The 11,768-nt window shown below is 38.9% G+C and overlaps 1 protein-coding gene across 1 annotated transcript; it reads right to left on the reverse strand.

Annotated features, from left to right (window-relative positions):
- Positions 1-2,566: 2,566 nt before the first annotated feature.
- Positions 2,567-3,432, reverse strand: LOC121022457 (olfactory receptor 7A17-like). Its single transcript, XM_040463589.1, has 2 exons — positions 3,046-3,432; positions 2,567-2,760 (listed from the first exon to the last, which is right to left on the reverse strand). The coding sequence occupies exons 1-2, from the start codon at positions 3,398-3,400 to the stop codon at positions 2,567-2,569; spliced, it is 549 nt and encodes a 182-aa protein (XP_040319523.1). The 5' UTR covers positions 3,401-3,432.
- Positions 3,433-11,768: the final 8,336 nt, after the last annotated feature.

Below are 11,768 nucleotides of genomic sequence, written 5' to 3' on the forward strand. Positions count from 1 at the left end.
AAATGATGAAGAAAAATACCTTCCAGATGATGGCCAAAGGTGATGCAACTTTCAGAAATAGATCTACTCCCCAAATGCCAAGAAGACCAATAAGGAATAACAAAGATATGAAAACAAGTCAGAAACATGCCTAAAGGGTAATTTATTATGGCTAAGAATGAAGCACTTTATTTCTTGTGTATAGCAAGGACTGACACAAGAAGAGTATTGAAGTGCCTGCTCAACCCTGTCAGTAAGAAAATGAAAAATAGGAGTGCCTAGGTGGCTTGGTAGTTAAGCGTTTGACTCTTGATTTCGGCTCGGGTCATGATCTCACGGTTCATGAGTTTAAGACCTGCATCAGCCTCCATGCTGAATGTTGAGCCTGTTTGAGATTCTCTCTCTCTCTCTCTCTCTCTCTCTCTCTTCCTTTCTCTTTCTCTCTCTCTTCCTTTGCAGCTCTTCCACACTCATGTGCTGTCTGTAAAATAAAATAAAATAAAATAAAATAAAATAAAATAAAATAAGATAAGATAAATGTTTCTTTAAAAAAAAATAAACACAATGTAGAGACTGATAAGTAGCACAGAATTGAATAGATCAGAACAACTCCCACCAGAAAATCCCATTCGATTACAAAGACATTATATTAAAACAGGTGTTTTCAGAAGGGTTTGTTACACAGTCCTAGAACCGAGAGGAATTATAATAATATGCTTCTTCCCATTTTAGGTATTTGTGCTGATATTTGGAGACAGAAGTCACGGTTACTCTGTTATTAAAATTTATTTTAGATAGGCTGTGTTATAAAGAGACTTTGTTAGGGTTCCAGCCAGGTAATCAAGAGAAGTTGGAAGGACAAGGCTCTTGGCACCAAAGTTGTGACCTGAATCATATGACTGGACAGGAATTCAATGTCTAAAGAGTCATCCTTTGATCATGAGGATATATATGTATGATATATAAAAGATGATATTGATATTGTTCAATTATTGCCCATAGCATGGTTATGATCTTTCATTTAGAGCAGTGGAATGAGTCCTATCTGTATGCAGCAGAAAGAGTAAGATGATTCAGTAAAAACACCATAAACATGTTTTTGGAAAACATGGAAAAAATACAACTCTAGTACATGGACACCAAACTAACTCCACACTTCAGTGAGTAGATGGACAGCACAAAATGAAATATTTTGCTCAGTAATACCCAGTATAATTTTGATTTTTCTTCATCATAGTTAATATCTTCCTTGACTCAAAGGCCATATGAAGTTAATCTATTTATTCAAATATGTGTTTCTGTTGTAAATGCCATTTGGGGACATGTATTTGGTGATCATTTTGCCAATCACTGTTGTAAGCACTGTGGGTACAGCTGCATAGGAGAACATATCATAATAAGGAGAATGGAATGCAATGGCTTACCTATAAGATGAACTATATTAGTCTACATTGTCAGAACGAGAAGTCAAGGCAGTGAAGGACAAAGTATTGATATACACAAGTGAAAAACTGGGGTCTCATACTTTCCTGTATTATGAAATTATATGAATGGTCTTGGTTATCAAAAGTAGTTTTTTCTTTTTTTTAAATATAATTTATTGACAGATTGGTTTCCAAACAACACCCAGGGCTCATCCCAACAGGTGCCTTCCTCAATGCCCATCACCCACTTTCCCCTCTCCCCCACCCCTCTTCAACCCTCACTTTGTTCTCAGTATCCAAGAGTCTCTTATGGTTTGCCTCCCTCCCTCTCTGTAACTTTTTTTTTCCCTCTGCCTCCTCCATGGTCTTCTGTTAAGTTTCTCAAGATCCACCTATGAGTGAAAACATATGGTATCTGTCTTTCTCTGCCCAACTTATTTCACTTAGCATAATACCTTCCAGTTCCATCCATGTTGCTGCAAATGGCCAGATTTCATTCTTTCTCTTTGCCAAGTAGTATTCCATTGTATATATTAGTCACATCTTCTTTATCCATTCATCAGTTGATGGACATTTAGGCTCTTTCCATAATTTGGTTATTGTTGAAAGTGCTGCTGTAAACATTGCGGTACAAGTGCCCCTGTGCATCAGCACTCCTATATCCGTTGGGTAAATTCCTAGCAGTGCTATTGCTAGGTCATAGGGTAGTTCTATTTTTAATTTTTTGAGGAACATCCACACTGTTTTCCTTTTTCTATATGAGTAATATAACTCATGGCTATCCTTTTAGTAAAACAGGAGAAAAATTACTTGGAATGATATATGTTGTTTGAGTAGACGTTATTTTTAAGAAATTCATGTTACCCCAGGAGACAAGTGGGAATTTCCAAATATTTTTTTATCAAAACTGAAAAAATATTTGAAACAGTAGGAAATAGACAAAGGGGAAACTGTCTATATATCAGACAGAGCAGAGGCTTAATAAGTGAGTTACTTAAAAAAATATGGAGAAGTTGAAGTCAAGCAAATGAAATTCTGGGAAATAAAAGCAGAAGAAAAGCAGATTCTTCTTCCAGAGTCTGATCAAAGAACGGCAGATTCTAGCTCTGAGGCTTTGAGCCCTGCAATCATGGGCATGTCTTCAGTCCCCGGACAATTGGTCCTTATGTCACTGGAACCCCAACGATTCTTTTCAGAGCCCTCTTTATGTCTCTGTTCCTCAGGCTGTAGATGAAGGGGTTCAGCATGGGCGAGACCACTGTGTACATCACCGAGGCTGTGGCACTTGAGTGGGAGCTCTGGGTAGCAGCAGAGCTGAGGTACACTCCTAGGCCTGTACAGTAAAATAAGGAGACAACTGACAGGTGAGATGCACAGGTGGAAAATGCTCTGTACTTGCCTTGAGCTGATGAGATCCCACATATGGAGGAGACTATCTTAGAATAAGAGTAAAGGACCCCAGCCAGGGGAGCACCACCCAGCAGCACAGTTGCAAAATACATCATCATGTCATTAAGAAAGGTGTCAGAACAGGCAAGTTGGATCATCTGATTGAGTTCACAGAAAAAGTGGGGGATTTCCATGTCTGTGCAGAAAGACAGCTGCAACACCATTAAGGTTTGTAACAAGGAATTTGTAACACTGATGATCCAGGACACCAGAACAAGCAATCCACAGAGCTGGGGGTTCATGATGACAGTGTAGTGCAGGGGGTGACAGATGGCCACAAACCGGTCATAGGCCATTGCAGATAGGAGAAAGTCATCCAGCTCTGCACAGAGTAAGAAAAAATACATCTGGCTAATGCAGCCTGCATAGTTAATGACCTTGCTCTGAGTCTGGGTGTTCAGAAGCATCTTCGGGACAGTGGTGGACGTGAAGCAGATGTCTACAAAGGACAGGTTGGCCAGGAAGAAGTACATGGGGGTGTGGAGGTGGGAGTCAGAGCTGATGGCCAGGATGATGAGCAGGTTCCCAAACACAGTGATCAGGTACATGGAGAGGAAAAGCCCAAATATGAGGGGCTGTAATGCTGGTTCCTCTGAAAATCCCAGAAGAAGAAACTTTGAAATGTGTGTATCATTGCCTAGTTCCATCTGGTGGAGTTGACTACTCAGGAAAGAAAAAAAATAACATGATTAATTTTCAAGCAAATGGCTTTATTTATACATTTTATTTTTTCCTTTTATTTATGTTCCAGGTAGTTGATATACAGTGTAAAACTAGTTTCAGGTGTAGAATACAGTGATTCAACAGTTGCACACTTGACCAGCGCTCTTTAGGACCAGTGCGCTCCTAAATCCCCATCAGCTATTTCCCCCAAATCCCATCTCCCTCCCCATTGGCAAGTTTGTTCTCTACAGTTAAGAGTGTATTTTTTGGTTTACCTCTCTCTTTTCTCCCTTTGTCCATTTGTTTTCTTTTTTATATCCACAGGTGAGTGAAATCATATGGTATTTGTCTTACTCTGACTTATTTTGCTTAGCATAATAAACTCTAGCTCCATCCACATTGTTGTAAATGGCAAGATTTCATTCTTTTTGATGGCTGAGTAAGATTCCATTGTATATATTAATATATGTGTGTATATATACATGCACACAGCACACATGTGGACACATACATATCCATGTATGTATAGATAGTTGGGCCATTTCCGTAGTTTGGCTGGTGTAGATATTGCTGCTATAAACATCTGGGTGCATGTATCCCTTTGGGTTAGTATTTTTGTGTTCTTTAGGTAAATACCTAGTAGTGCAACTGCTGGATCATAGGATAGTTTTGTTTTTAATGTTTTGAGCAATCTTCATACTGTTTTCTAGAGCGGATGCACGATTTGCCTTCCCACCAACAGAGAGAGAGGGTTCCCCTTTCTCCACGTCCTCTCCAACATCTTTTGTTTCCTGTGTTCTTGATTGTAGCCATTCTGACAGGGGTAAGGTAATATCTCATTGTAGTTTTGATTTGTATTTCCCAGACAATGGGTGATGTTGAGCATCTTTTCATGTGTCTGTTAGCCATTTGGATGTCTTCTTTGGAGAAAAATGTTTATTCATATTTAATGCCCATTTTTTAAACTAGATTATTTGTGTTTTGGGTGTTGAATTTGATAAGTTCTTTATAGATTTTGGATGCTAACCCTTTATTAGATAAGCCTTTTGCAAATATCTCCTCCCATTCCATAATTGCAGTACATAGTATTTTCCCAAAGCATATAAAATTACTAATTCAAAGAGATACCCACACCCTGATGCTTATAGCAGCATTATCAACAATAGCCAAGTTATGGAAAGAGCCCAAATGTCCGTAGACTGATGAATGGACAAGGAAGGTGTGGTATATGTTATGTGTGTATACACACACACACACACACACACACACACACACACACACTGAAATATGACACAGACACAAAAAGAATGAAATCTTGCCATTTGCAACAATGTAGATGGATCTAGAGAGTATTATGGTAAGCAAAATAAGTCAGTCAGAGAAAGACAAATGCTGTATGATTTTACTCATATGTGGAATTTAAGAAACAAACCAAATGAACATGGGGGGGGGGGAGGGGCAAACCCAGAAACCGACTTGTAAATCTAGAGAACAAAATGAGGGTTGCTACAGGGGGATGGTAGAGGGGGTAGGTTAAATATGGGTTGAGGATTAAGGAGGACACTTTTGATGAGCACTGAGTATTGTATATAAGTGTTGAATCACTAAATTCTATTCTTGAAACTAATATTACACCATATGTTAACTAGCTGGAATTTAAATAAAAACTTGCAGGAAAAAAGTCCCTACAATGCAATTATGGAGAAAGAGTATATATATAAAAAATAAAAAATCATATACCATGTCAGATGGTGACAGGTGCTATGCAAAAAAAAAAAGTAGGTATAGAAAGGAATGGATGGGGAGGGCTCTATTTTTTAATAGGTGTTCAGGAAGGCCTGCAAAGAAGGTGACACTTTAACAGAGGCTTCCAGAAAGATTTAGCAGGAGGCAGGAGGATATTGGGGGAAGCGCATGCCCTGCAGGGAAAACAGAGCCAAGGCCCTGGAGAAGGCGTTTAGTCCAGATATTCAAATCTCACAATGAAGTCAGCATGGGGAGGGAATGCATAGGGATGAGAGGTGTTGGCAGAGAATACTGAGGGGCAAGGTGGCTCTCCTGCCACTGTTGAAACTTGAAAAGACAGGCAGTCCTTCCTTCCCAAGATGTTCTTGGCATTTTAAAAATTTTGTTCCAAGGTATTCTGTGAATTGAGATAGATCCCTTCCTTATTTCCATCCGTTGGTTAACATCCTAGCATTTAAAGGTCACATATTGGAGTATATGAACTCAGGTACCATTGCCCTGAGGACTGCTTGTGCCCCACAACACACACGTGCACACACACGCACATGCACACTCACACGTGCACACACACACGCACACACAGAGTACACTGTGGCCTCCTGGCGCTGCGTTACTATCATGCTTTTCTCACATGCAACCACCGTAATTTTGAAAGAAACGATACAAGGCAAGCTGTCAACATCAGACTACCTTTACCCTAGAGAATGTGTAAATAGTACTTAAATTCTAGTTAGAAAGCCATGGACATGTAAATATGGGGCTCCATTTTAATTAGATCATCTTGTGTCCTGTATTTAAATAAACAAAAGAAATCGGTTCCAGGAACACAGAGAGGAAAGAAATGGACACAGGGGAAAGAAGATCTAAGAAACTCTAAGAAGATCTAAGAAACACAGTCCCTGAGAGACTGTGATGAGAAAGCTTCCCTGGTCCTGGCAGCATTCCAGCCCCAGTTACATACCTTCATGCCCAGAATAATTAACAAAACCAGAACAAAACAGTATCTCTAACCCAGAGAGGAGTGGTGTTATTTATGATGTTAAGACATTTTAATGATTGAATATCCCTCTAGAAAAATGTGCAAAGGGAAGAAACCTACGTAAGACAACAGAAATTACACAGTACAACAACAGAAGGGATTTTTCAAGATGCAGAACAAGAGTTTTCTGAACGATTTTAAATGCAAAACTTTTGGAATCAGAAAACCAGCTTTTGAATGTCAGATCTACCCCATATAAGCTGTTTGAACTTGAGAAAGACAATGAATCTATTCCAAATGTGAATATCCTTACTCAGATAGAGGGGATAAGCAGTGTCCATCCTCCTAGGGTGGTAGACGGCGTTAGTCAGTGTATGTAAAAGGCTTACAATGGTTCCTTCTCGTTAGCAAGTGGATGGTTATCACTGGTGAAGAGATTGGCTGAGTTTTTTCTTCTATGTTGAACAAATATCTTCCTAGTTTCTATACAACTTGGTAATGAAGTATTACGCAGTAAAGCTAGTTGGCATACCCTCTTTTGCATATGGAATACAAATTTTATGTGAATACTCCATGTGAAAGGTGATGCTGAGAAATGTGTCTCAAGAAGTGCTGTTGCAAGGAAACAGCTACCTCCATGGCTCTGGGTCTTTCTACAAATACAGAACATGCTCAAAAACACCACATCTTGAAAAGCTCACGGCACATGCCTCCAAGCTTGATTCTCTGTTTTCCTACTCCCCTTAGCTGCAAAACTCCTAGGTATGTTCTAATTTCACTGTGACCAATTTGTGTCCTCCCCCCCCCACCATTCCTTCCTCATTCTCATCCAACTGACTTCCATTCCCACCGCTCATTGTCAACAATGATCCCTGTATTGCTGAGTCCAGTGGAGCTTCTCTTTTGAACATATTACGTAAATTAATTATAAATGAGTCTACCTCGTCTCAGGTGACCTCAGGTAAAATCTCTCAGATTCCATTCTCTCAGAATCTTTCCCAAAATAACCACTGAGCTCTGAGACTCACATGGATGGGGTCTATAAGAAGAACGTCTCTGTGTGGAGGTCCGACTTTGTCCCTGGATGGTTGATCATGGAGACCAAAGCTCTGTTCCCAGACAGGACAGCAGGATGGAGTGAAGCATTGGTCTCCCTGCACAGACCTGGATCCCAAGAGCAACAACCATGCCTTGCCATATACAAGGTTTCGGATGATGACATTCTGCAGTGGAGGAGATATTTATAGCTCCCTATGTCTGCTCATTAGACACTGTTTCCATTGTTACTCCCACATTGGAGCACATCATTTCCCCGTGGGCCACTGGAGCGGTGGGAAAGGAAAAGTTTCCTGCTGATACTCTGTTGCTGGGATATCAGATTGGAAGTCAGGTGAATCCAGTTTTGTATTACTCACGCTCATGAACTTGCCTGCTTATCAGAGGTCTAACCAGCTTGCACTTTACCTTCACCTTGAGCTGATTTTGAATTCATTGAGTTGAGGGTTTACCATTTATAACTCTGGGTGATTTTCATAAATGAGCCATGAGATCTTCTTTATGTGTGGTTTTGAAAGAAAAGTCTAAGGACTCACCCTAGAGTCTGAAAACAAGTCTGTATTTGATTCTTTAATCTGAGGACCCTGAGTTGGCCTCAAATACACCCCTGAAAAAGACTTTTAGTAGGCAGAATAATGCCCCCCAAATATTTCCACATCTTAATCTCCAGACTTTTCGAATATATCTTGTGTCATGGCAAGTGAGAATTAGGGTGACAAATGGTGTTAACATTGCTGGTCAGCTGACCTGAAGATAAATTTGTTCTGATGATCCAGGTGGGCTCAATAGATCACAAGGTGCCTCCAGATATGGAAGACAGAGGCAGAAGAGTAGGAATCACAGAGAAATTTGAGATGCTATGTTGCTGGCTTTGACGATAAAGGGAGGGACCATGAGTCAGGGAATACAGGTGGCTTTAGTTCCCCAGGACCTCCCCCAGACAGAGTGATTTTAGCCCAGGGAGACCCACTTCAGACTTCTGACTTCCAGAACTATCAGAACATAAATTTATTTGTTCTAAGCCAGTGGCATGGAATTTGTCACAACCACAATAAATATCTATTCCGGATAGTTATCCAATAACACTCTGTTTAGAGAAATGAAATTCAGCCTTGGATCATGTTTATATTCTTTCAAATAAGGCTATTTGGTGTTGAAATACCACTTTATGTAAAACACAAAATCTGAAGTCACTTTGGAGTCTCTCAACCCCAACAACTGGTACAAAAAACCCCCTAAGCCATGAGCTGTACTGTCTTGCAGGCACTGAAGTAGACAAACTAAAACATTAAGGCCACTTGTTCTACCTTAAATCTTTATGTTCAAATTTTTACCTACTTTTATTTTCATGTTAATCCAAATGTTCTTTTCATTTTTGTCCTCTCCAACTTTCTCTCAAGTTTATTTTGACATGAAAGCTTTCCTAATAATGAATCTGTGTGTGCACACGAGTGTCCATGTTTACTTGAAAGAAAAATGTATAAACACACACACACACACACACACACACACACACACACACACACCATATCTACCCCTCACCATTGAACATTTTCTTTGGAATCCACATAATGTTACCACACAGTTGTTTCTTTCCCACAATATCCCTCTGAAATTAGTTTTATTATCCCACATTATCTGCAGAAATAAGAAAACTGAACCTCAAGGGGATTAAATTTTAATAAGTTACAGAACAAAGCAATTAAAGCTTATTGTGCACTTTCTGGAATTACATACAAATGAATGTTCAGAAGGTGCTCCTAAATATTTATGATTCCCTTAATAGAACAAACCGTTTAATTTACTAAAAAATTTTATTGAAGTATCATTGACACACAAAATCATTAATTTCAGGTATACAACATACTGATTCGACAGATTCTTTATGTTATGCTGTGCTCACAAGTGTCAAACTATAAACTTTAAATGTACACAGATGATTATATATAATTAAGCTACAATGATAGAGTTAAAAGGAAAAAAGTCTAGTGGAGCGTGGCTGAGGGGAGGACCGAGAACATTGGTAGCTGATTCACATCGAAGAAGGATGAAGGATCTCTCTTCTAAATAGAAAGAGGCTAACTGTCTATATGGATATAGGAACAATGAAATGAAGTTAAGGCCACTCACGTTTGATATGCCTCTAAGTCACTATCCAATACTGATTTTATATTCAAAGTACTCTTTCCTGAAGAATAAACAAAGCCAATGAGAGTAGAAGAAAGGAAATAACACAGCGCTGAAATAAATGACACAGAGATTTTAAAAATGAACGGAACGAAATCAATGAGAGCAACAGCTGGTTCTTTGAAAAGATAAACAAAATTGACAAAACCTTAGCCACATTCATCAAGAAAAAAAAGGGCAAGGACCCAAAGAAGTAAAATCATAAATGAGAGAGAAATAACAACTGACACCATATAAATACAAAGAATTGTAAGAGAATGTTATTAAAATATATATGCCAACAAAGAGGATGACCCAGATGAAAGGATAAAGTCCTAGAAAAATACAAACTTCCAAAACAGAACTGGGAAGAAATACAGGATATGAACAGATTAATTGTCAGTAACAAAGTTGAATTGGTAAACAAAAAGTTACTTAAAACTAAAAGTTCAGGACCAGATGGAATCACAGGTGAATTCTACAAGACATTTATTTTTTTTATGTTTATTTATTTTTGAGAGAGAGAGAGAGAGAGAGAGAGAGAGAGAGACAGAGAGAGAGAATGGGGGAGGGACAGAGAGCAAGAGAGAGACACAGAATCTTTTTTTAATATGAAATTTATTGTCAAATTGGTTTCCGTACAATACCCAGTGCTCATCCCAACAGGCGCCCTCTTCAATGCCCACCCCACCCCCCATCAACCCTCAGTTTATTCTCAGTTTTTAAGAGTCTCTTATGGTTTACCTCTCTCTTTCTCTTTTTTCCCCCTTCCCCTCCCCCATGGTCTTCTGTTAAGTTTCTTAGTGTCCACATAAGAGTGAAAACGTGTGGTATCTGTGTTTCTCTGTAGGACTTATTTCACTTAGCATAACACTCTCTGGTTCCATCCACGTTGCTACAAAAGGCCATATTTCATTCTTTCTCATTGCCAAGTAGGATTCCTTTGTGTATATAAACCACAATTTCTTTTTTTTTTATTTCTAATTTAAATTTATTTCCAGAATGTAATATAATTTGCTAATATAATACATTAAAACTTTTGTATAGTAAAATTTTGCTTGTTTTATCATATAATTAATCAATTATTTATTATATCATATTAAACAAAATTTATTTATTTATTTTTATTACTATACATTGCATTTTATTTATTTATTTATTTATTTATTTATTTATTTATTTATATATGAAATTTATTGTCAAATTGGTTTCCATACAACACCCAGTGCTCATCCCAAAAGGTGCCCTCCTCAATACCCATCACCCACCCTCTCCTCCCTCCCACCCCCCATCAACCCTCAGTTTGCTCTCAGTTCTCAACAGTCTCTTATGCTTTGGCTCTCTCCCACTCTAACCTCTTTTTTTTTTCTTTTCCTTCCCCTCCCCCATGAGTTCCTGTTAAGTTTCTCAGGATCCACATAAGAGTGAAACCATATGGTATCTGTCTTTCTCTGTATGGCTTATTTCACTTAGCATCACACTCTCCAGTTCCATCCACGTTGCTACAAAAGGCCATATTTCATTTTTTCTCATTGCCACGTAGTATTCCATAGTGTATATAAACCACAATTTCTTTATCCATTCATCAGTTGATGGACATTTAGGCTCTTTCCATAATTTGGCTATTGTTGACAGTGCTGCTATGAACATTGGGGTACAAGTGCCCCTATGCATCAGTACTCCTGTGTCCCTTGGATAAATTCCTAGCATTGCTATTGCTGGGTCATAGGGTAGGTCTATTTTTAATTTTCTGAGGAACCTCCACACTGCTTTCCAGAGTGGCTGCACCAATTTGCATTCCCACCAACAGTGCAAGAGGGTTCCCGTTTCTCCACATCCTCTCCAGCATCTATAGTCTCCTGATTTGTTCATTTTGGCCACTCTGACTGGCGTGAGGTGATATCTGAGTGTGGTTTTGATTTGTATTTCCCTGATAAGGAGCGACGCTGAACATCTTTTCATGTGCCTGTTGGCCATCCGGATGTCTTCTTTAGAGAAGTGTCTATTCATGTTTTCTGCCCATTTCTTCACTGGGTTATTTGCTTTTCGGGTGTGGAGTTTGGTGAGCTCTTTATAGATTTTGGATACTAGCCCTTTGTCCGATATGTCATTTGCAAATATCTTTTCCCATTCCGTTGGTTGCCTTTTAGTTTTGTTGGTTGTTTCTTTTGCTGTGCAGAAGCTTTTTATCTTCATAAGGTCCCAGTAATTCACTTTTGCTTTTAATTCCCTTGCCTTTGGGGATGTGTCGAGTAAGAGATTGCTACGGCTGAGGTCAGAGAGGTCTTTTCCTGCTTTCTCCTCTA

Source organism: Herpailurus yagouaroundi, unplaced genomic scaffold (genome assembly GCF_014898765.1).
Source record: "Herpailurus yagouaroundi ecotype Mexico unplaced genomic scaffold, PumYag 409, whole genome shotgun sequence".
Taxonomy (NCBI): domain Eukaryota; kingdom Metazoa; phylum Chordata; class Mammalia; order Carnivora; family Felidae; genus Herpailurus; species Herpailurus yagouaroundi.